General features: G+C 40.9%; 2 protein-coding genes and 1 non-coding gene across 3 annotated transcripts in view; 2 read left to right on the top strand and 1 right to left on the bottom strand.

Annotated features, from left to right (window-relative positions):
- Positions 1–941: 941 nt before the first annotated feature.
- On the top strand, positions 942–5,060 carry LOC138027181 (putative glutathione-specific gamma-glutamylcyclotransferase 2). Its single transcript, XM_068874714.1, has 3 exons — positions 942–1,254; positions 1,351–1,386; positions 3,799–5,060. The coding sequence occupies exons 1-3, from the start codon at positions 1,060–1,062 to the stop codon at positions 4,216–4,218; spliced, it is 651 nt and encodes a 216-aa protein (XP_068730815.1). The 5' UTR covers positions 942–1,059; the 3' UTR covers positions 4,219–5,060.
- A 513-nt stretch (positions 5,061–5,573) lies between these two features.
- LOC138025939 (chromatin-remodeling ATPase INO80-like) overlaps positions 5,574–25,557 on the bottom strand; it is a 37,714-nt gene continuing 17,730 nt past the window's right edge. The window contains exons 21-43 of the mRNA XM_068873082.1: positions 25,037–25,102; positions 24,487–24,572; positions 23,962–24,046; positions 22,164–22,281; positions 21,993–22,078; positions 21,539–21,703; positions 21,075–21,174; positions 19,819–19,852; positions 18,636–18,718; positions 17,958–18,048; positions 17,322–17,405; positions 15,024–15,725; positions 13,587–13,704; positions 12,904–13,126; positions 11,626–11,753; positions 11,363–11,457; positions 10,412–10,484; positions 10,263–10,307; positions 9,614–9,727; positions 9,434–9,536; positions 8,048–8,130; positions 7,720–7,963; positions 5,574–6,913 (exon numbers count right to left, since the gene is read on the bottom strand). Of these exons, the coding sequence (XP_068729183.1) occupies positions 6,342–6,913; positions 7,720–7,963; positions 8,048–8,130; positions 9,434–9,536; positions 9,614–9,727; positions 10,263–10,307; positions 10,412–10,484; positions 11,363–11,457; positions 11,626–11,753; positions 12,904–13,126; positions 13,587–13,704; positions 15,024–15,725; positions 17,322–17,405; positions 17,958–18,048; positions 18,636–18,718; positions 19,819–19,852; positions 21,075–21,174; positions 21,539–21,703; positions 21,993–22,078; positions 22,164–22,281; positions 23,962–24,046; positions 24,487–24,572; positions 25,037–25,102 (3,498 nt within the window). The 3' untranslated portion in view covers positions 5,574–6,341. The remainder of the gene's footprint in view (positions 6,914–7,719; positions 7,964–8,047; positions 8,131–9,433; positions 9,537–9,613; positions 9,728–10,262; positions 10,308–10,411; positions 10,485–11,362; positions 11,458–11,625; positions 11,754–12,903; positions 13,127–13,586; positions 13,705–15,023; positions 15,726–17,321; positions 17,406–17,957; positions 18,049–18,635; positions 18,719–19,818; positions 19,853–21,074; positions 21,175–21,538; positions 21,704–21,992; positions 22,079–22,163; positions 22,282–23,961; positions 24,047–24,486; positions 24,573–25,036; positions 25,103–25,557) is intronic.
- Trnaa-ggc (transfer RNA alanine (anticodon GGC)) lies at positions 22,586–22,661 on the top strand. Its single transcript has one exon. It is a non-coding gene; the product is annotated as a tRNA-Ala (tRNA).

Here is a 25,557-nt window from a genome sequence, read left to right as displayed (position 1 = left end):
GCAAAAATTGTCCTAAAAAGTGTGGCCAACCAACTCTACTAAACTTTGCTGAACTAACTTCCTTCATCATTTTTTTCGACGGGCAAAACATTACCAACGTAAAATGTTTTCAGCAAGGATGCTATGTGATTCTTAACAATTCTGTGTGCAGACTGTTGCTTGAATCCTTCAGTTGAGTCTCCACCAACGTTTTTCAGAATGGCTTCCTTCCCGGGATGAGCGGTCACGTAACTTGAGACGTCATAAACCTGGTAACGCAATATGTCAATTAATTAACAGTCACGCTCCGTCACACGAAAGTTCTTAAACGGAAGAAAACACTAGAAACTCATTTTATTGTTCTTCTTAGGTGCCTTACTTCAAAATATAATTTCTCTTTTCTGAAATCCTGTTTCCCTTTCAGTTGCTTTCTTTTTAAACTAATTTTGAACTTGACCCTTTGCAGACTTGTCTTCGAACCTTTGACGAACGGATTTTCTCATCTTCACATCTCGCGCTTCAAAAAGCTAAACCACCGAAAGCAGGCAAAAAAGCAGGCTAGAAAACAAGTTGACAATACCTTTCCGTCTATAATGATCCAAGCATCATCAATCTTGTCGTGTTCTTTAATTTCTTGCAAAGATATATTAAAACGTTCCATGTTCTGGCGCTTCACTGTGCCCAGACTTCTTTCAATATATGCAAATTTATACGCAATCTGTTTCTAGGCAACCATACTTACATCACGTCTTGCGTAAAAAGCATGCAGATCCATTTGTAGAACGTTTAATACCTGATCAAGAAAAAACCGTACAAGGCTGTCCAGTTTCGATATCATTTTTGTTTGTTTTTTATTTGTTTTTTGGACATCTCACGTGCAAACAAAGGAGCCGCGTGGGTGTCATGCGTGGGCTTTTCCCTGGTTACACTTTTTCTTACGCGGTTAGTGATTGGCCAGTCGTTTGAACCAGAAGGTGACAAGTGAAAACATGCACCTAGACGTTATTATTTTCCAGTTCTGGTAAATTATTGTCTTTGTCCTCCATCCATTCCTTCTTTTCTACTTGTTCGAGTTAAAATATGATGGAAAACACCAGCTTCCAGTCGGAAAACGATGACAAGACTCAAACTCCACGGACGACTTGGATTTTTGGCTATGGCTCTCTGATTTGGAATCCGGATTTTCCGTTCGAATACTGCGTCGTTGGCCATGTCGACGGATTTGTTCGGCGATTTTGGCAGGGAAGTACATGGCATCGAGGAAAGCCGGAAAAGGTACTACATATCATCAGTCTGGAAATAATTCTGTTACAATTTTATGACGTCTCTTGCATCATCCATAATGAGTGAACATAATTTTTTTTTTTACAGCCGGGGAGAGTTGTTACTTTGGTCGAGGAAGAAAAGGTGAGTCAAAAAAGGCGCTGTATGTTTCTCTGTCTCATAAATTGTTGCATTAAGTCGCTGGATTGTATAAAAATCTCCAAATTCAACTTCCTTTCCGAGCGAACTTTTTCAAGCAAAAATGAGATATAGCAAACCTGTCGAACGTGATGTGAGGAAAACCAATTTTGGTGATTAAAAACTAACCACAAAACCGCTGTTATTAAAGGATCAAGGAAAAAGTGAAAATTATGCTGTGTTTACAAACTTAAATCTATACTGTTTTCAAAATTATTTCTTCCACGAATACAAAAAACTGATTATTTAATACGCGAAACAAACAATTTTTTTAGGTACAAAATGCATTTTGCGTTTAGGTGCGTACAGAACCGAACTGCGGACGGGTTATTTATATCAAAAACTGTGGACTCACAAATTTTAAATGAAGAAATTAAGTTCACTGAGTTTGACAGGGTTTCTGTGCGACTAAAGGAAATAAATCTGGAATTGAATGAGTCTCGTGACATTTAAGAGGTCCCGATAAAATCAAGCATATGACATCGACCTTCCTAGGAAAATATGATTTTGGTGCAATTTTGGTACTTCAATCGCTTTAGTACTCCGGCCAAGATATCAAGTTCAACGAGAAGTTTTCCTTAGAGAAGTCAGTTCTACATAACTTGTTACTCGGTTTCTCTTTCGCACGCTTTTCCTCTGGAAACGTTGTGATTGATTTGTCTTGGACCTTGTGCGCCTTCACTATTACATGGAGAGCCCGAATTCCGGGCCGATCCTCTGAGACTCAATAGGGCCGTTTATACGAGAGAAAATAAGCCGCGGCTAACTCTGGCCGCGGCTTACGTAAGCCGCGAAAGGAACTATTTATATGAGTATAAACTCCAAGGCCAGGATAAGCCGCGGCTTGAGAAAGCCGTGAACGTGGATTTTGTACCATTTATACGGGGTGTTCGCGGCTTACGTAAGCCGCGGCCAGAGTTAGCCGCGGCTTATTTTCTCTCGTATAAACGGCCCTAATGAATGGGGTTACGCGTTTCGTTAAAATACAGCGAATGATTTACTTCAGCGGGAGTGAGATATTTTAACAGTATATGTTTTATTATTTTCCTGTTCATACCTCATGAAAGCCGCATTCTTCCGTAACTATTGGGGAGAATTTATTAATCGAGGGATAGTCCCAGATTTACATGCAAATTTAATTTCTTTAACTTTTATGACTTTCCAAATTGTGTTGCTCCTACAATAGGATTTTTTATTGTTGTATTTGAAACCGAAAGTCATTATGACATTGAAAAGAAATTGAATAGAGGCCGCTCTTTGACTGATCATGTGGGATTCAGGTGGGTACAAAACGAATACCGAAGTCCGAAGACCGAAAAGAAGACCCCTTCACCTCTTGAATCATTTGAAACTAATTGGAAGATGATCTTCGACAGAAAAGGAAACAAGAAACATCAACATTTGCGATTTTCAAAGAATTTGACCAAGGTCTTCGTTTGTAGAAAACCTACAAAACGAAGACCCCTTCAAAGAGGTCTTCAAAGGTGTCTTCAAAGCTTTTGATAGCGCTTGAAAACAGCCAGAACATGAATGATCCTCGAGTGAAGCGGGAAACGAGAAACATCAACATTTGCAGTTTTTAAAGAATTTGACCGGGGTCTTCGTTTTGTAGAAAACCCCTCCAAAACTACAAAAGGAAGACCCCTTCAACAACGTCTTCAAGACCATGGTCTTTGAAAATCGTAAATGTTGATGTTTCTTGTTTCCTCTTTGGACGAGAGGCATCTTCTGGCTGCTTTGAAGCAAAATCAAACGGCTTTGAAGACGTTTTTTTTTTTAATGAATCTTGCACATTAATTAGTCACCTCAACATATAATTGTCTTCTACGATTATTCCACCTTGCTCACGTCGCGCAATGTGGGCAAATTAATGCGTTCGACGCAGGAGAACGTTTCCTAATTTTGTTCGGATTTGACGATCAGATGTGTTGTCCATAGCGAAACGAGTTGAGAATCACCACAATAGCCGCCTCGCAGATTCTTTTGTTGTTCGCAGGGGCACTCGCACAGGCCAAGTGATAGTCGAACGCAGTTCAATAACAAAGATTACCATTACTCGTAAAAATAATTTCGGTGGAAAAATATAGAATTTAACGTTAACATATTTATGCTCAGGTTTTCATGACAATGAGAAATTTGCTGATATCACACCGATGTTACTTAAGAGTACCGCAAAAATGCGTAATAAAATGAGTGCGGCACGATCGGAAAAATTAGTTTTCCTCTTTTATGGTTTAGTGGCGTTGTCAATGCCGTCGTCCTTTCTTAAAGCACCCCAACCTCTCTATTCCCTTGGTACGAGGTTGCCCACATTGAAGTACAGTCTGAAGTTATGTTCCTTTTTTTCCCCATTATTAGGGACAAGTTTGGGGTGTGGCTTACAGAGTTTCGAAGGAAAATGTCAAGCGCGCATTGGGGAACCTCCATGAACGAGAAATTGCCGTGGGCGGATACAAACTTTTACGTTTGCGCTTCAGTTCCAACGAAATCCCTTCGCACACTTTCGTCGTTCTGGTATACGTTGCCACGCCGCAAAATCCACATTACCTTGGACCTGCAACACCGGAACAACTTGCAAATGAAATCGCATTTGCAGAGGGACACGCAGGGCTAAACGTCGAGTACTTGATTCGTTTGGCTGATTTCATGCGCGAAAAAGTACCGGACTGCGATGAGGAACATTTGTTTCAATTAGAGAAGTTAGTGAGAAAAGAATTGGGTCTGTGTGCAGAAGCGACCGCGTCTTGGACGCAGCTAAAAAGCAATTTTATCAAGTGACGATGAAAAAATTTAAGGTCGCATGTACAGAATTTTGCCACCGAATCAAGTTGCTAAGGGGGCGGTTGCATAGCCATATGATTTGTCATTCAACTGTATTCGAGTACGGACCGCACGTGAAACGTTTCGAGTTCAAAATACACTCGATTCGCGCTAATAGATCAGAGTCCCGTTGTTCAAATTTGAAAAACCTGTGATTTAGCAACCGCGGTTTCAATTTTACGGTGAAAATGCCATAACCATGTAATTTAATGCGAAAGCTATAACCTAACGCAAAAATTTCTAGAATGGTAAATTATTATGTGAGTCAAAACAAATCCAGGATTATCTTAATCAGAATTTAAATTTAACTCTGGCTTAATCGAGCTTTCAGCAACTGAGTAGATTGACAAATTGTAGCGTGTACAAGGGCGTAGCCAGGGGGGTCCTGGGGTGCCCGTGACACCCCCCCGCCCCCTTTGTAAGCCGTTATTTTTTTACTCAAACAACCTACAATATTCAGGTTGCGAAAACGCGAGTACCCTCTGTTTAACAAAGAGTGACCCCCCCCCCCCCCCTTTGAAAAATCCTGGCTACGCCCATGAGCGTGTAAACCAGCTTTTACAAATGGACCACTAACCCGAAAGACTTTTCGCTTCTCTTATCAATGTACACCATACAAGATCAAACAGTCATTTCGTTTTAAGGGGATACAGATAAGATATGGGCGTTTTCTTTTAATATTACGTAAATGTTCGAGTGCGATGGAAATTCATCTTGTTTAATTTTAGAAAAATAAAGAAATTTTGTCACTAGTAAATTTATTGTAACTTGATTGAAAATAAATTACTGGTTTGCCCCCATTGTCATAACTAATCTCCGGCTGCATTGCAAGTGATAACTTTCTCTCAACACCAGGGTCTGTGATCTCATTTGTTCAAGGTCATGCGCAAGAGAAAACAACTGGCTTACCATGCATGCTCACCAGGCTTCGAAAGTCAGCACCCAAACTTGACCAGCGCAAGCTTAAAAGCGTGAATTGTTTTATAGCAAAAATCACAGTCTTTTTTTCTCTGCTTCTGAAGCTTGCAAAGAGCAAATGAGCGAGACTCGAACAACACTGACCTATGCAGCAGCAAGCGGATTTACCGCAGGGGGAAGTACCAGTTCCCATCCTGGCTGGAATGATTGAATGTGGCAAGATTTCCAGCCCAGTAACAGAGTTCTCTGCAAATGTACCCTCCCGCTCTCACATGGGTATCGAAATTTTATAAAGGATTTATTGGTTCTGAGCAAGCATCGATTTTGTCCCTAGTTCGAACAAGTTGCCCCAAGAAAATGAACCATAGGGTTATTGAAGACAAGTCACGCGAAAATATGCTGATGGTGTAATTTAATTATAAGTCTCCTTTCTATCCAGTGTCGATGTTTAAACACTGATACTCTATGAAACGATAAACCAACAATATATTCACCACAACTTCTACCAAAACACGCAGTGGATTCATAAGTAAATTCGCTGCACAAAATGGCACTCTGGCTTGTTCTTAGTCGCTCATTCTACTTCCTTATGGATAACAAATCCCAATAAACCTTAGTGCAGATCAGATAGCTTCTGATCACCATAGACAAATCCTCGGGCGTTACATCAGCTTTGAAATCGAACTACTTGAGACTTAATGGAGAACAACGTCTAACACCGTCGAAACAAAGAAGCTGGAGCGACTCTGAGCAAAACCACTCAAATTTTCTGTATGGTCATTTAAAATGATTTTGTGAAAAAGTACAAGTGCAAGTGAATTCTGGCGCGAAATCGGATATCTACAAAGGAGTCTTTTCAATACATTAGCTACTGCAAGTCTCAAGTTGCTAAATTCTCTTCGCAAATCACTGCTTTAATGTGGCCTATCGTGGAGAAAATCAATTGTGAGCGCAATGTTACCTAATGATCGGACCTCATTCACTAATTTGTCTGATTTGCCTCATTTGTTCTACAGCAGAGCGAAAACAAGGTGGATCGCCTTCCCATTCCACCGTAAAAACGAAAGGGTCGCTTTCAAATTTCTGGAAAAAGACGTCGTCACGGTCCATTACGGACAAGATAAGTTCAAACGGTTAATCGTTTGGGACGATGATGAAATCGATCATGACGGAGGCGAAGACGACTGCTGACCGCTGAAGCGTACCGCAGAAGATCTTGCTGGACTATTCTCTGCACTCTGCTGAGAAGGTGAATGACCAGCCGAACTGTCGTATCTAGCGACTGGATGGGATATATTACTGTATCCCGCCACGGCAGAATTTCCAGCGCCAAAAGCGACCGGACTGGACCGCGTGGGAGGCGGAGTGGGATTAGCGGTCGCTGTCCCTTGGAAGGAGAAGCCGTAAGCGGCATATGCGGCAGCAGAAGCGGCGGCGGCAGCCGCTGATGCCGCAGCTGAGGCAGCAAGGGCTCCACCGGTTCCTCTTCCACGTCCACGCATCCGTGCACCTCGGATACTAGAGGCTCCCCGTCCTCTACTGGTCGAAAGTCCGCGTCCTCGCCCCCTTCCCCGGCCCCTACCTCGTCCCCTCTTACTAGAAGAGTCGGATAGTGCGGGGCTAGCAGTCTCGCTTCGGGGATCTTCAAAGTCATCTCCGTCGGGTTTAAGGCTGAATGGGGTGCCTGTGTTACTTGGAGGGACATCAATCGAGAGATCACCGGATGCCAGTGAGACTGGAAACAAAAATAGGAGGGCTTTACGGTCAGATTTCAATGTAAATTAGAGAAAAGGAAGCTCGTTTTCTATTGGCAAAAAACCCTTTTCGGTTGGTTGGGTGTCTTCGTGTTGGTATTGGTAGAAAACCATTTTTTCCTGGTTGGGTAGATCGTCTTTACCAATCAGGGGCCAGCCATTTGTGAAACTGCCAACCACTTGTTTTAGAAAGGTGATCTTTCAACATGTTTTCAAGCTAACCAAAAGAAACATGTCTGTGAAGTTTGACGACTTAAATCCTCTCCGTTCTTGAGATACAAAGGGAATTGTGACACCCGAAAATGGCTCGTTAAGTTTCAGGACTTTCGAGAAACAGGCCCCAGGCCCCAGTTGTTCGAAAGGAAAATAACGCTATCCACCGGATAAATCACTATCCATCGGATAGCGCAATTGGTTTCGCTATAACTTATCCGCTGGATAGTGATTTACCCGGCGCATAGCACTATCCATCGTTTGAACAACTGGGCCAGAGCTCCAAACCTAGTCAACAATGGCTCAAAAACAACGGGGAGCAGCCGATGGCACTTTCGCGGTCCTATATAACTGCATGGTCAGGGAAGCATAGTTCTAGCTACCGTTAACGATATGTTTAACAGAAAACTTCAACCTGACCTGGTAGCGGTTCAAATGGTTGATCCCAACAGAACCGGGCCTTCAAATCAATTGTGTATCAACAGTATTTTGATTTTGATACAATTGGAAAATTCCCTCTATTTTAAATGCGCCTGGGTCGATCGACAAACAATGAGTAAAATCCAAAACTGACCTTCATCCAGACTCAGCACGCTGATGTCGTCACCCACAGTTCCATCACCATCAAGTCCTTCACCAGTCCTCACGCTTAGTCCTTCGCCGGTTACGCTGCTGGTCTCAGAAGCAGGTTTGGAACTCGATATGGAACCATCAGGGAGGGGTGGCACAAGAGAGCTCTTGCTCTTCCGGCCTTTCCTGGCCTTCGCTGGGGGTGTTCCATTATTGACGTCGACGCTTGGGGATTCGCCGTCAATGACCTGGTTAGAAATACAGTGATAGTTCACAGCACATTCGGTAAAGCAATGAGAGAGAAGCTATGAGGAAACGTTTTGCCAATTTACCTCTGCAGGTCCTATCTTCTTTCGCTTGCGCTCCCTTCGGCGTCTCTGCTCGTCAGCCTTCTTTTCAGCTTGGCGTTGAAGAACTACGCAAACAAAAACAAACTTTAAGTTAGCTTCACACTTTACATCTGATACAGGACGATAACCTGTAGGCCCCACCTAACAACACAATAGTGCTCATAACCTTCGTGGGCCGTTTGAAGAATCCACACAGTGATCACAAACAGTAAGAGCACGTTGAGGTAGTCTGGCATGCTAGAGGATTTTAGCCACCTCTGGCAACTCTTAATTATCAGGATTAAATTACGGACGGTGCCTACGAACTCAAAGGTATTTTTGCGCGGTTTACTGAATATGCGGGAAAAGCAGATCTTAACAAAAAGAAAATTGGGGGTAACCACGCTTTTTTCGACGATAACTAATCAGCAAGATTTTTAAAAAGCTTTAAAAGGCAAAGCAATGTATGGCGTTCTTTTCCAAATTGAAGCTCAATTGTCTCTGAAAAATGCGTGGTTACCCCCAATTTTCTTTTTGGATACCAAGAGCACTTAATAAGTTCTGCTTTCTCCGCATAGTTTTGAACCGCGCAGGAATATCCCTGTATTAATAAGCACCACAAAAAGGAAATCCGAGTATCACGAGATGCGCAGACCGTATGCGCAATAACAATAGTAGGCACCGTCCTTAAGCACGCTGCTATTAAAATTATGTTGCCCGAGACCACGTCATTTTCAAGTAAATCCTGTCATAGACTGTATTCATAAATGGCGGTCAAGAAATTCTTCTTTTGTCTTCGTACTAATAATCCTCACTAGCCTCACTTTGGAGTAAAAATTATTTTGAATTTTGTTCGCGCTAACGAGGCTAGTGAGGATGATTAGCATAAAGACAAAAGAATAATGACTTAGCCGCCATTTATGAACACGATCTATGGGATGTCATACTCTCAAAAGATGCACACGAAGATAACGGTCCTTTGCTCGAATGTAGTTTTATGTTTCGTTGGTAAGATGTCGTTCAGATTTTCTCATCGAAATAGTTATTGTTTTATACTTCATTTAAATTCTCCGTGGTGGTGGTGGGGCCACTCTTAGAAGGGCGTGGCTCCAATTACAGATCAGTCCATAAAACCGAGAACTCCGTGGCCTACTCTTTGCGAACAGTGCGCGGGATCTTTAACGTTTCTCAGAGTTAACGAACCGGGTTGTGAGACGAGGCTTATGGTTTATAGCCCTAATCCGAGAAGACTTGAAAGATCTAACCATGAAATTACAAAGGAAGTACTTTCTTCTCATTTATTTTAAGAGGTTCGAGACCGCGACCACCCGTAGTCCGAAGCTCAAACATCTGAGCGGATTACAATGTTCGTTCTTAATGCCAACTTACATTTGCATTCTAGTTCTGCATCGTCAAGCAACAGGGAGACCACTTCTTTGGGTTTAAGAGCCTCAGGTTTAAAATGTCCGCCTGAAATAACCATTTTCTGAATCTGAAACGAAATCAGAAGAAAGTCACTCCTCCCATCCTAACGCCGAACGGACCGACAGCCAACACAGGGCCACCAACCTCGCTCTTCTCCTTGGCTCTTTGTAATATCCTCTCTTCAATAGATCCTTTGGTGACAAGCCTGTATACTGTAACTTGGCGGGTTTGGCCTAAACGATGTGCACGGTCCATAGCCTGAAAATGATAAATGTTTAAAAGAATGTCTGAGGGTCAAAATCTGGCTGGTTGATTGACCCAATTTTTTGTTGCCCTACAAATATTCTACAGCGGATCGGCACAAATAAGTTTTTAATTGCTTTAAGCCCGCGATTTGCTATGATAATCTAAAGCTAAAAAAATTGGCAAACGTTTTGAGGGATAGGCCAGCCCCTTTGCACTGCACAAATTCTTTGTGACAAAATAATCCAGAACAGACCCATTTGTCGTCTACTTCAAAGTAGTCCTGAGAAGGACTGTTGGCAGGGACGTTTCGACAACCTGAGCGGAAGTTATCTTCAGAGACCAGAGACGCCCGCCGGAAGGAAATTCAAACGAATGTTGCTCTGGGATGTGTTGTGATCGGTAGCGGGAAAAGTAATATGATTGGTTGTGAGGATGGTGAGTGGTGATTGGTATGTAACTCGTGGGTTCAAACCATTTTCTAAAATAAACTTATGTCACAGAGTAAGGGTATATTTGAATTTAAGCGTAACAATCAATTACTTTTCACCTGTTGATCCACAGTAGGATTCCAGTCGCTATCATAAAAGATGACCTGGAGAAGAAGATGCATACAGATATTCACAAAACTGGGCACTGAAAGCTAAACGGAAACAGCCCCTTGACATGCTCAAAACAATAAACCCAAGCACATCTTACAGTGTCCGCTGCTGTCAGGTTGATTCCAAGGCCGCCTGCTCTCGTGCTCAGCAGAAAAACGAAAATATCTGCACTGAAAGTAACATAGAAGACAAGACAATGCCGCATGAGTGGATTTTTCAAGAAGGATTTCAAGTTCAGGCAATTTGTTCCAGCCAGAGGCAAGAGACATCTCGTGGTTTCTTAATCAGTTTCGAGGCATGCTGTCAATGCAGTGTTGCTCTAGCGAACTAATTCCATGTGACAACTGCCCTGCTACAATATTAGACCTAAAATTTCAAAACGGGGCATTCGCGAGATTGTTAGGTGGGAGTCAACCTCGTTGAATAGCCTAACTCCCACGGGTTCCCTACGGCTCCATAATCGCGGATTTTAAACGGACCTTCCACTCCAACAAAAAAGTAACCTCTAAAGTAAAATGTGCCATTTTTTTTCCAAGAAAGCCTTTGTATCCAAAATGAATAAGTTTTACAATCGCTTATTTTTGTTTTTAAAATTTCCCGGGTGCCCCCATCTTGAGTAATTGTGACATGTTCCGGTTGCCCTATTGTTCTTATAAAACTGTGTCGGAACAACATGGCAACCCAAACTAGTCGCAGTTCTTTCAGATGGCCGAGCTGAGGAAATTTGAAAGCGATTCTAAATTCACTTTTCCCGATACTAACACTTTAAAAAATCGAACAAATTTGTCTGCACACGTTATTTCCTCCAGGTTAAACTGATTCTGTAGTAACAAGAGAGATTCCCTTTAAACTCAGTGATATTCGAAAGGTAAAAGGTTCGACTCCAGTGACGAGCACTCGGAGTCTTTCCGAGCATCCCCGAGTCACCACCGAAAAAAGTACGGCAATCGTAATAATATGGTTCTGTAGCGTCGCCATTTCCATAGCCATCATCGCCGAACCGATCATATACACGACTGCCGTTTTCGTTAATCCGTAGAAAACTTACTTGGACTGAAAATCGGCGACCATGTCCCTTCTGTCTGAAATCTTGGATGAGCCATCTAGACGCATGTACTTGTGTTTCCTGTATGTCATGTACTCCTAAAAATGAGAGCAGACGTCATTTTGATCTCTCCACGAGTATCATCAATGTTTTTGTTTAACTCATTGAGAAAACAACAAGAAAAGGACTATGGGCTAGTTGCGTCACGCAAGAGTCACGCAATGTCTTCTTAACATATATTGCAGTTACAACCGCGAATTCGCTACCTCCAGCAAATCGATCATCCTTGTCATTTGTGAGTAAATCAAGACTCTGTGTCCCTGCATCTTCAGTTTTGTCAGTAACCCATCCAGCACAGTCAGTTTACCACTGTCGGTGATGAGCGAGTTACGATCTAAAAAGAAACAATAAGTTAAACCCTAATCTAGTTCCGAAGTGCACAATACACGATACTAGGGAGCCTCACATTCTTCGGCACAGAATTGTCCAGAGGTGAAGAGCTATTACAACCATTAGCGTTATCTCTTGGTTAATAGTTTATCCAATGGGCAGCGCTCTCCACCCTTTGAACTGGGGCCGAGCAGTTAAACCTCTTCCCGCCCGCCGAGGAAAGACCACCAAAAATAAATCGGTTTTCCACAGACGAGCTTCAAGCCTATAAGCATGCTCTTTGCAAACCAAGAAGAAAGCCCTATTAACTTGTACATCTCCGTGCAAAAGCAAGATCTCGGAAGGAGAGTTCCGAGGCCACCAGCCTTCTAACACGAAGATGCACAATAGAGGTGAGGTAGGGGAAGTATACAAGAATCATCTTGTCTACAAAAAAAAACGCATACAGGGAGAGCACTTGTGAAAATTTTGAAAAAAAAAATCCCAAAGGCGATCGGTGCGATCCATTTGTTTGTTCTTCGTTTGTAACTAAATTAAAGCTACTTCTTGCATGCACGTGGTTGGAAGGTGAAATTCAACCACTGATCATGAATCATCTTTCTTGCCATAGAAAAAGTTCTTTGCGAGTTTCGTCCCTGTTTATTATGACCGATAAAAGCCATGCCATGAGGGTTAAATTGAGGCGGTGCAACTCGTTTTATTCTTTGTTTGCATCCACGTGATGAGACGGCCATCTTAGGCCTGGTTCAAACGTCGAACTTCACATGTGCCGAATCTAATGCAAATGAGCGAAAACAATAGATTTTTCTCATGTTATTAGATTCGGTACATGTGAAGTTCGACGTTTGAACCGGGCCTTAGTGTACAAAACAATAGAAAATGGCCCCGCACGTTTTGCAGAATAATAGAGTGAAATTCCCAAAAGACATTTTACTGCATTGTTCTGTAAACCAACATGGCCGCCGTGACGTCAGATGAAAACCATCAATTTGTGCGAAAAACCTTAAATAACAATGACCACAACCAGGTTTTTTGAGCCCGCGAGACTGAGCAAACCATTGTTTTAACGAAAACCGCTGGTCAGCAACCTGGTTCTGGCCATTGCTGTCTAAGGTCTTCCCAATTGTGCGTCTTCGTGTTTAAACTCAACATACCTGGGATTTGCACAAATGTCCATCCCGTCTGTGGCGTGGCACCCTCCAGCCCTCCAAGTGGAACCGGAAACAGATGTTGTTTAGCCTGTTTCACATCTTTTAGGTCTGGTGTGCCATACAACAGGAGGTTCCTACAAAGTTCCGAGCCTCCCTGCAGCAGGTGTTGGATCTCGTAGGCTGAACTACGATCGCTACAGCGGTAAACGTCTGTTCCGGATGTCACCTAAAAACCGCAAAAATCATTAATTTACTTAGATAAGTCAGATGATTTCTCCTTAGCATAAGCACACGAGTTTGTTTGAAACAAGCGAGCGTGGAACTCCCACTGTACGGCTTCTTGGACTGCGTGACAAGTGTTTCCGTGGATTTTTAATGTTTCAGCCGCGCGAAAAATGGAGCGAGACATTTTTTGACCGCGCGAAAAATGGACTGAGACAGAACAAAAGGTGGGGGAGGGGGAGGGGGAAATCCACTCGTTTGTTTTTTTCTCTTTCCTTCCCCTTCTTGTCTCGCCCCATTTTTCGCGCGGCCAAAACTTCGAGAATCTTCCATGTTCCCCGCACGAAAACGCTTGCTACGCATGCTAGTGACTTCTGTAAAATACAAACGAGTGGGTTTTCAAAAGTTCCTTCCACGAAGCCGCTTGTTTGTTCGCTTTTCGTCATAATCTCCATTCTCCTTACCTTTGGAACGTAAGTACTCAGGAATGACGGTAGAAGAGTGGGTTGAAGAGTTCTGTCTATTGGAAAAGCTCTTGGAGCACAGTTGAGCTGGAATCCCTCAGGAAGACTCACTGACGAACTGTGTGCGTAAAACATAAAAAGTGCTGTGTCAGCCGCACTTGTTTAGCGATTATCGAGTCCCATTAGGTTGCCAAGGAAACACAGCGATAGGGTAATTTTGTTGAGTAACTAATAAATAAGAAATTGTGTGAACTTGCTTGTGTATTTTTTGATTATGGTCACTCGTGATGTTTTGAAAGTTTCAAATTTCACCCGCCTACAGCTCGTGCAATTTTGAGAACTTTCAAAACATCATACGTCTCCATAAATCACGAAATGGTCATGAGTTCATACCGTTTCCTATACTTGAACTTAATGTCACATGGGTCAACAAAAACATGACGCCCACAATTACAAATTGTCCCTCCAACTCTGACACCCAAGAAACCATAGAAAGCAACCTTAACCAATAACTGATTGATCACCGGGCTGCCATGCGGGAGGTCGCGAGTTCGACACCGGCCCGCCCAACACTCAGGGTCTTTAAATAACCGAGGAGAAAGTGCTGCCTTTGTAATTACATCCGAAAATGGTTAGACTTTCAAGTCTTCTCGGATAAGGACCATAAACCGTGGGTCGGGTCTCACAAATATCTTCCATGTTCATTAGTTCCCTGTGGGAAGTTAAAGAACCCACACACTATTCGAGAAGAGTAGGGGATGAAGTTCCCGGTGTTGTGGCTGTCCTCTGTGAGTGTATGGGTGGGTGGGTATAGCAGGTCCACCTCAGCTAAATAGCTGCCAAAACTTCAACCCGCTCAAACAAATAAATGACAAACAAAAAAACAACTAAATGTAAGAGTGCATGTAACTCTAACCCAAGTTCTGTCGTTGTAAATTAACTTGAAGGGAAACTTTAAAGGCCTGTCCAAACGGTAAATGTTTTACAGTAAAACATGTAAAAACAGTGTTGGGTGGCGAAACATTTTCCCGTTTGACCCCTTGTTTTGTGCTGTTTAAACATGTTGGGTATGAATTGGATTCTGTTAAACATTTGCTAAAACATCGTAAAACATTTCTGTAGTTCTCGTGTTCGGTGACCGATGTTTTGCACGTTTGGACAGATACTCAAAACATGTTAGAAGCGCGCATGCGTACTGAGTCTACAACTTTGTTGTATCTATGGATACGGTGTCGTGTCGGCACAGCACACTGGGTAATCTAATGGATCACAATTCTCTGCTTTTTTTGGATTGCATAAGACATTTTTAAGGATGTTTTATACCATTTGGCCACTCTGTAAAATATTGGACAGGCCTTTAGTTGCCCTTCATAAAGCAGGTGCATCTCCTCAAGACACATGTTAGCGGGTTTACATACCGGCAAGTGGCACAATTACCTGGTTGGAGAGAAAGACGGCATTGGATAAGTCGGGTTTGGTGCTGCCATTTGTCCAGAGGGCGAGTGTAACGGGGAGAAAACATGCCCTGTTGGGGAATGCAGGGATGCCCGGCCATGCCCAGGGGGCGAATGCAACGAGGCGAACCCCTGACTGGAAGAATGGTGCAAGTGTGGTACATGTCCCAATGAAGTATTGTGTTCATGCATCTGAAAATCGCCTGCCTGAGGTGCCCGGTGATGCTGATGTATCCGCGTGGGGGATAACTGCAAACCCTGATGCGGCCGATTCGGTGACATCTGAGGAGAGAACGTGTGACCATAGTGTTTTGTGGGAGAGAACGGTCCCGTTGGAGAGTGCTTTAGTGGACTGGTTGGCAGCTTTCCTGTAGGCGATATTGCAGTATGATGAGAATGGCTGCTTCTACGATGTGGCTCCCTTTTCTTAGTTGGCGAGGTGGGTGACACCGCACTGCTTGATGTACGCCGAGGTCTTTTTCCTCTAGCTTGCTCCTTGGTTTTGCCTCTCAGTGGTTTGTGATCTTCGTCATCCAGAATGGGTTGAACATTGTGTGTCAAATGAGACGAGACTCTCTTCGTGTAACCAGTGAATACCAAGGACTGAAGAACAGAACTGGAGTGGATATTGGGAAAAGAGGTCGTGGAATCAGGCCAAACAAGTAAGTCTCTCCGACCCAAGAATCTGGTGTAAAACAGTGGAACAGAGATGGGTTAAAAAAATACAACTCTAAAATCTGAGTGATTGACCAACCTAACCCCTAAGTGTTGTAAACGTTGCATTAAGATAATCGCACACAATATTTGACTCGAACAAATGATGTTTTAATAAATCAATGAAGTGAAGCTTTGACGAAATACAAATAAATCCCGAATTGTTGACGACGATGGAACACCGTGAATTCGAAGCGATGAACACAATCGTTTCTCGGTTCATATATCTCAAATCTCGACCACAACGAACCACTACCAACAACTGACAAAACTATATGAAAAAAACTATCTTTTTTTCAAAATCTAAAAATAACATGACGTCACAGGATAATTTTTGGAAAATTTCCAGCATAATAACCAACGGTGACAATAAGCGGTGACAGGATGTGCAAAAAAAATTATGGGTGTACTGTCTAGGAGGCGATAATTCTCTTATGGGTAGGCCCTGTTTCCTCTTTAAAGTCGTATCAAAATGGGAGACTTTTTTCAAGGGAACTTAAATAGGCGCTGTCATGCTAAATTTGATGTTTTTAGGTGAAAACTAGGTAAAAATCTAAATTCAGTGGTTCTTTAGCTCGCACATACAACATTTCTGACAACACACCGAGAAGATATGAAATGTATTTATGGTACAAAGAGCTATTCCTATTTTAACTTTTGGCGGCTTTCTGAAGACATCGTCTCTAAAAGTTTTTTTTCAAGTTTCAGTTCATTTCCATCTTCTCCATCCTTGGCCGCAAACAACAAAGAATAGCTTCAGTGCACTTCAAGGCATGGTTATTGGCAACAAAACTACAGAATTATTTTTTGGTCTTCATTGATGCAAAGACATCTTAAATTAGTGTTTTGAAGTTTGACTAAAACAGCGTGACACTGTCTCTTTAAGCAGGGGTTTTACGGGAAGGCTGTTCTAAGTAGAAAGTAAGAGTCGAGAGGACAAAAGCAGCTCACTTCTAGAATGTTCGGGAGGTAAAATGACTGATGAAAATCGCGGTCTCTGTTAACTTGACCAGACCCAATGAGCCATAAAAAAAAGGCTTATTTATGAAATCCTTCGTTTACACCATTTGAACGGACATGACTTGTCGTAAAGTATTTGAGCACACACATGCGTGTGGTTCCAGCCATCGATTTAAGGACGGTGCCTACTATTGTTACTGCGCATACGTTCAGCGCATCTCCAGAAACTCGGGTTTCCCATGGGGAGTGCTTACTAATACAGGGATATTTTTGCGCGATTTAAAACTATGCGGAGAAAGCACACCTTATAAAGTGCTCTTGTTAACAAAAAAGACAGCTGGGGAGGGGGAGAGAATCATGCATTTTTCAGAGATAATTTCAATTTGGAAAAGAACACCATACGTTGCTTTCTATGACCCTCTTTATTTTAAAGCTTTCTTTGAAAACTGTGTGATTACCCCCCATTTTCCTTTTGCGTTTCAATAACACTTGTTAAGATCTACTTTTCCCTAAGCATATTCAAAAACCGCGGCAAAACACTTTTGAATTAGTAGGCACCGTCCTTAAAGCTGTTTCTCTGCTTTCTTTATCTCCTTAAGAAACTCGCCTGGTTCTAGTCTTCCCTTCGCTCCAAAATCGTTGGTGATGAAGAATGCTAGTTTCTTTCAAAATGAAAACTAGGGCTAACAACCTGAAAAGAAAACCAAGAAGCAAACCATCAAGCCGGGACAAAAATTTACAAGATCTGAGATTCCCATTTTTTTCTTACAATCTAAAGAAACGGACGAGAGAACTGATCGTCGCGCATATCTCATTCGTCGATGACGCGCAGTTCAAATAGACATTCATTTCATTTCATTCATTGAGTCCTACACGGGAACAAATGAGACCAACAAATTGACCTGCTCCCAACTGAGTGGCTTCATACCTCAGTTGGTAGAGCATTGCACCAGCATTGCACCAGCATTGCACCAGCATTGCACCAGCATTGCACCGGTATCGCAGAGGTCATGGGTTCGACCCCCTTGGAGTCACCTTAATTTGTCAGGTGTCTATATAAACAGCACCAATTGCTTAAATTATCCAGAAAAGTACGAGGATCACTTCTCTCATTCGTCTATAAGCCACACTTCAAACAGACGTTCATTTCATTTCATTTCAATTCATCAATCTAACTAAAGGAACCAACCAAAGTGGTCCATTACACACTTGCCAAAACCAGGAAGAATCATACAGAGCTCACCTGTACACAAGGCCCTTCAACATCATGGCCGACAATTGGGCAGGTGATAGATTGATGAACCTCATAAATGAGAAGCAGTTACTTGCAGCAGCTGAAAAAGAAGACAAGGCTTAATCAATGATATATTATCTCCTGGAACAATAATATTTACTACCTAAATAACTACATACCACCCTACAACTACCAAGACACAACAACATCCACAACTTGACCCCAAAAACTTCATCTACAAACCACAAACCGCACAAATAGAAAACTACAAATACACCTTCCTAACTTCCACTAAAACTATAACTTGAGTGCCTTGGATAACGTACAGATTCATATACATGTAGGAGAGAAGATTGGGTGGCTGAAATACCCAGTAGTAGTTAGCCAAGCAGCCTCTAAACAGACAGCTGCCATTCATCTAGGTATCTATCACACTGCTAAGCTGTGCAGGAGGGGGAAAGCATGACAACTGAACTCAAAAGTGGTCACCAAGGATTATCTCCTCTGAACGTTTGCTGTCATGTGACAAGCACTGCTGACATTTAGTGCTCGTTGCTGACAAACAGATCATTAGCAACTTCCGTTCTTTAATGTAAATTTTGTAAAACTGCATTTAAATGCATAGAAAAAAGTTCATGAACACATTCCATGTACAATACAAATAAGGAAAAAAAGAAACTCCTATACCTGTGGATTGGTGCTTGTGATCTCCGAACAAAGAAAGACGAATATGCTCTTCTGTTCCAATATGCATCAGATTGTACAAAATTCTAAAGTAAACACAAATGAGTGAGGAAGCATCCAGTCACCTGGACAAAGCATAAAGGAGGAGTCTGGGCCAATGTGCCAAATGAGTTAATCTTAACCTCCTTTGCGAGGAAGCAGGCCTTTCAGACTTGTGGCCTTTCATTGTGCATGTAAGGCCTTGTGGAGGCAATCAGATCTTCCAGACAACTGAGTGAACTTCATTAATTCGACTTTTAAAAGAACCACTGCCATCCTTTCTTAACACTCACATCTTGTTGTGTAAGGTCCTCATCTCCAAAGTTGGCATGCAAAATGATTTTACAGGTGACGTTATCCTTTCTTACGAGGTACAGTAACTACAATAATTCATGACACTCCATGGTATATTGAAGATTGGAGGAAGTATGTGAAATTTTGTGAATTGTGCAGTTTGTTGTTGTTGAAACACTATATATATCACTTAAGTAGTTGTTGACGTGTGTCAGACAGAAGCAATTATATTCTTGTCAAGGTTTGAATCGTAGGAAGTTGCATTACTCAAGTTATGTGAGTCAAGATCACGTTTTGTCCTCGGAATCGCTAGCTCCATATTTTGCAGTGAAATTTTAGAGAGAAAACTTCAATTAAACGGGAGAAATCGTTCTGCATTCCGTTGTTACTCTATTTCCGAAAGAAAATTATATTTCAGCAGTGCATTGCCAGTGCTTTATTGTTGTATTGTATTAATCTCTGTAAATGGCAGTATTCGACTGTTGTAAAGATCTGTAAGTAAATTTACCTCTAAATTTCAATATACTGTCAGGTAGACAAGTATTGAGAAAAAAGATTATATTCAGCTTAAGGATATGACACTGATAAAACATCAAATTCTCATGACCAGCCAGCTAAGACATTCATGGAAGTAGTTAGGAGAATGAACTTTTAGATCATGGGAGTCCAAGGGCTATATTTCTTCTGTGCTTCTAATTATGCAAATTAAGCATTTACGACGATGTTGTTCATGATTTGATATTCTCAATAAATGTTGAAAGAAGACTGTTAACAATTAAAAATGTTTAAATAGTTGCCTTTACCGATAATGGTGAGAAGGATATGAGGTTACCACTCCAACACCTGTACTTACCTATTTTTACTTGGTAAGGAAGTTTCCAAGATTCCTGAGATAACCAAAAATAAAATAAATGCCATTATCTCAGGGCATGTAGTTCCCGGTGTTGTGGTCTATCTTCTGTGATGTATCATGGTTGGGAGGGTAAATGCTCGGAGAAATTAGCTACCCCAAGCTACTCTAAAAATCCGAGGGTAAATAAAGATATATGATATGACATGATATGATATGCTACTGGCCTTGGTTGTTCAAATGATGGATAATACTACATGTATCCACTGGATAAATCACTCACCAGCGGATAAACACTGGCAAAACCAATTGAGTTATCCAGTGAATAGCGCTATCCACCCTTCGAACAACTGGAGCCTGAACTTTAAAGTGTTTTAAAGCTTTTTCTTAACCTAAGGAACTAAAAAAATCGAATCACCTGAACTCAATTCATTAAACTCAGATTTTCATGTACGTATCTGTTTTCTTCACCACGTTTTAAAGATTAAATTTTGTAATGTAGGGTTACTATCTCTGATCTCTTCGATTTTATATCTATTTTGCTGCCATGGAAAACGAATCCTATTGCTTCCAAGCATTTAAAATTGTGGTTTAAAATAAACGTTCTACAGAGCCGCCTCATGTACGTGAGTCCGTGAGCCTCCAGCTGTATTATATTTCAATAATTCGGTTGAGTATTTTAATTTCAATCTAGTGTAGTGTTTCATTTATAAAAAAAAGGAAAATCTCTGATCTCTTCCACTGTGCTTGCCTTGATGAGTTGTTGGGCGAGTGGACAAATGTTAATAGCCTCAAAATAATTAGATGCAATTGTGAAATAAACACAGGTTGTGAAACTAATTTTTGAATCATCTGGGTCGCTCAGTTCGTGGGATAAAGGCACATGATCATCAATCTTATAATGAGATGCATTTGACCATCGGGTCGACAACTGGGTTTATTGGTGTTAACAATTTCTCAATTTAAACCGATCGACAAACGGCATTTTCAGGTCATATCATTCAAGGTGAGCATTCGACATGCATTGGACATGCATGGCGTCAAGAGGTTCTACTCTGCCTGCCACAGTTTTCCCTTCTCTTCATACATTATGTACAAACATTCAATTTGATTTGAATTGATTTGAAGAGTGGTTTCCCTATTATTTTATTAAAAAGTGGGAGCAAGTGCTCTAATAACAAAAGCAATTTATTAGAATACTTGTGCCCTGCAATGTGAGTGAGCCTTTCATAAAGTGATTGCTATTAACTAAAATGTACCTTCTCTGTAGATCAGTTTGGGCAAATGAAAAGATGGAATTTCTACATGAATGGGAGAGCGAACATCTTTCCTCTCAAACAGCTCTGGATGGTTACAAACCTAACATTCACACAATCAGAAAAACCAAAAAATTTGAAATAAGGTCATTCTCTGAACCAACAATAAGAACTTACGTAAGCAATTGAAAACTTAAAATACATCACAAAAGTTTCTTGATAAAAACATCACTAATCCACATCAGTATTTAAATACAGTTTAGTGAGAGCAAAGCAGCTTCTGAAAGGGAAGTATCAAGGTTTGGCCTTTGTTATGAACACTTCGGCCACTGGACATCAAGCATTGTGCTGAAAAGAAGTGCCCTGATTAACCCCTAAAAACCAAAACAATTATTGTACATACACGTAACAATGACAGGGTAATCAGCAGTTAAAACAGATCACAACTAAAATAACTGGATAATTACCTTTCTAAACTGCATAACAAGATTCATGAGACTGCTGGTCGTAGCATTGGTAGATGACGAGGATGTTGATGTGTACACAAGGTCATCAATCGAAATTTTGTTTTTCACAGCTTGATAAAGCCAGCGCTGTCGTGTTGTTAAGTGACACACAAGTTTGATCTCAATCTGACATAAGAAAAGATGAATACATGAGTTAACAAAACTTATAATTTTGCTTATACCAAAGGGTATAGATTACTATACCCTTTACTATGACCTATGACCCTATAGGTCAGATTACTAACCTTGGTTTCATTTATTTTATGACTGTTTTACACAACTCAGCCTTTTTGACTGGAATTCCATTCTGCTACTGATGAAAGCCCTCCCTTATAATTCAATTTCTAAACATCTTTGACACTGCAAATGCAGGCCTTACTAAACCTGGATCACAAGGTCTCCATGATTTATTTACCTTTTCTGACAATTCATTTTCAACATCTCGTTTTATTCTCCGCAACATAAAGGGCTTCAAAATCATATGGAGTCTTGAGAGTTGATCTGAAGTAAAAAAAAAACCCAGCAAACTGAGCTGATTCCATCTAAAAGAGCAATACTGGTTTGTCTCAAATCTTGTGTTATTTACCTTGGTCAATTGCAGACTTATTTTCAGCATGATTTTCTATATCCTTTGAAAACCACTCATTAAATTCTTCGTGAGAATCAAAAAGAGTCGGCATGATAAAATGCAGCAATGCCCACAACTGGAAAGGAAATCATAATTCATGAAGGATAAACACTGGTGTTGTATTAATTTGTAGTTAAAGGTGCACTTTGTTTAATGATTTATGATCTGAAAGAAATGTATACCGTATAATTATCTGAAGCGCGGGTTATAGACGAAATGTAGAAGTAATCCTTGCACTTACATGTGTACAGTTAAGTTAAGTATGAGGATCACTTGTAAAGTTTGTCTTTAACCTGCACTTCAAATATATAAATTTCTTTCATTCATTGAGTCCGTTCACGGGAAAAAATGAGCCCAAAAAATTGACCTGCTCCCAACTGTGTGGCTTCATAGCTCAGTTGGCAGAGCATTGCACCGGCATTGCAGAGGTCATGGGTTAGAATCCCATTGAAACAACCTGAATTTCTCAGGTGTCACTTTATGATCCAGTAGGAGAATAGAACTTAAATGCACACCCCTCTATTGCCACTGCAGAAGTCATGTTATAAATTATTAGAGAAGACTGGATAAATGAGGCATGGACGGGATTACCAGTAACAAAAGTGATCAATATGATGCTCACTAGGGATCAACAAAAGCGTTTCTCAACACAACATTTCCCCCTGCCCGCAAATGTGTTTTTTCTAGATGTCTTTGGGTTTAAGAGGCCAAAAGTTGGCTTACTGTGTTTTTGCATGCACACAAAAGTGCCTCATAATTATTCTCCCTTTTTTCTTTGGCAAAATATTTATGAGGCTATTAATGACAATTATCATATCTCTCAGATGGTACACATGCAGTGATTGGCTAAATCAGCGGGCCCCTGTACAGCCCGCTAATTTTGAAATTTCAATAAAATATTCTCTAGCAAGTTTTTCATGTTGTTTTTGTTATGTACATAAACTTGTAAAACTGTTTGAATCTTGCAAGCAACTATTTGAAACAGCCAAGAAGATTTCGTTTTTCGAAGTTTGACACAGCAATCTTTGTGGCAGTTGAAACTTCGCTTGACTTCAACTAGTTTCCTTTCCCACATGGCTGATTACCACAGAGATATAAAAAACATCTTACTAACTCCTTTTTTTCCTGTTGGAAAAAAGTTGATCCATAATTTTACGAGGTATGAACCTCGAACTAGGTCAGTAAGACGCATTTACTTTAGTGGTTTCTCCCAAATGCTGGAATAACTTATAACACAGCAATGAAATCATAACACTGCATTGAAATAATGATTGCAAATGTGGTTTCCCCATCCAGTAAGATAAAAACCACTTACAAAAGACTTGATAAGCAGGCTTGACCAACTATGATAATAAATGTAGTTACACATGACTTATTCTGGAGCACAACTTTAACCTAATGATGCACAAGTGTTGGTTATCTTTGGCACATTTTGAAGGAAGTAGATCTGGTGGATTCAACATTAACAAATTCCTTTTCCATTTTTATTTCTTCCGTTCAATACAGACTAGCACTCTGTACAATGTTTGTTGAATTTCAAAGTATTCTTATCACAAAATTCCACTGGAGTGAATTTGTTAGAAAACAAGGCAAAAAAAACAAAACAAAACAAAACAAGCTATTCAAAGGAAAAAAGCAAACAGGTGCTCTAGAGTTTATACCAGAAATTTTCATGTGAAGGATAAGGAAGCTTATTGAAGAACCAGGGGCAACTTGACACAATTTGGATCCTAGAAGTTAAACTTATGAAACAAACCTCTGCCATACTGTTTTGAATAGGTGTCCCTGTCAAAAGAAGCCTGTTTCTGCAGAGAAACCCTAGAAGGATCTTCCAGCGTACACTGTGGAAATGAAAATCAATGAAAAAGAAGTAATTCACTAAGTTTACGTAGGATGAGGAACATTTCATGCCCTTTGTGTTGCAACTAACTAGAAACCATCCCATAAACTGATCAAAGTGGTAACTTCAGAGTTCTAGTAAGGGTACCCAGTGATGCCTTGATGCCTTGTCCTTCTCCTATGGTAAGTATACCATAAGTATTCAACTGGATTCCTTCAGTCTGATGTCTTGTGATTGCTGATAGTAGGCTTGCTACGGACACCTGCTTACAACCAACGTTGCACCTGGCTCCACCACCTTTCAAACATCAGTTCCGGTTCACCTATTGGTGACATGCATGAATTGCAGTCCACTATACTCCGTCTTTACGGTGGAAATCGTCTATAATGTTACAATACAAAATATTATTTTCAATTGCTATAATTTTGCATTTATATTTACCTGGAGCTGCTTTTGATGGCTTGTGCTTCATCCAATACAAGATACTGCCACTTGATACGCTGAAAATATCGCACATCTTGAACAACCTGGAAAGACAATATTCAATGATGATAACCCTTATGTTGGAACAGCCGCACTAATGGGAAATGCTATAAATCACAATAATTCATTACCAAAAATAAAGACATCAGAAAACTCAAGCTACTTAAATTTCTTCACAGTAGGGACTAATAAACTCAACCCAAAATAAGAAACCAAGGCTGGAATGAAACCTCAAGCTACATTTAAGCAGGAAAAGTCTTTTCTCCACTATGCCAATTTCATTTCATCATTAACATATCTAAATGTTAGAAAACACTTTCTGTTTCAATCTATCTTGTGCCCTGAAATACTGTGTAACTCAAATGTGAAAGGCTATGCCTGAACCACCGATCTTCACATAGGATGTTCCACCCTGACACCCATCATAATCTTCAAATCTTCTTTGCTTTGGCACTGAATTAGTTGTATCTGAAAGAGTTGTCCTCTCATCAAAGTAGCATACACTTACAAGTTGGTAGCTTGTTATCAGCACATGAAAAGGAGCATGCTCATAGTCATTGATTTGTACTTGTTTCTAAACAAGAAGAAATGAAAGTAAAAATGTTACATACATACATACATACATACTTAATTGACCGCTCCCCATAGGGGCTTTTCAGGGCCAATGTAACACCACGAAACAACGAAACAGACCAACAACAACCGTTAAGAATCCCAACTGGCCGGAGGCAAACCAGTTGGCTATTTACAAGTGCAGCTGGGAAGTTGAACCAGGGACTACCAGGAACAAATTCAACGAGTGGTCAGAGCGGGTCTTGAACCCGGGATCTCCGGATCTCAAGGCAAGCGCCCTAACCACTCGGCCTAACCACTTGGCCACACTACATTGGAAAGAAGATGCAGTTGCAAGTATTTTCCAACAGATGATCTAATGAAAGCAACTGGAATCAAAGGAACAAATTCTTGACCTGATCATCACAGTTACAAGACCTAGCAGGGCTTCAATGAAATTAACAAAAACAATCCAGT

Source organism: Montipora capricornis, chromosome 12 (assembly GCF_036669925.1).
Source record: "Montipora capricornis isolate CH-2021 chromosome 12, ASM3666992v2, whole genome shotgun sequence".
NCBI lineage: Eukaryota > Metazoa > Cnidaria > Anthozoa > Scleractinia > Acroporidae > Montipora > Montipora capricornis.
This window is presented reverse-complemented; position numbering and strand designations above follow the sequence as displayed.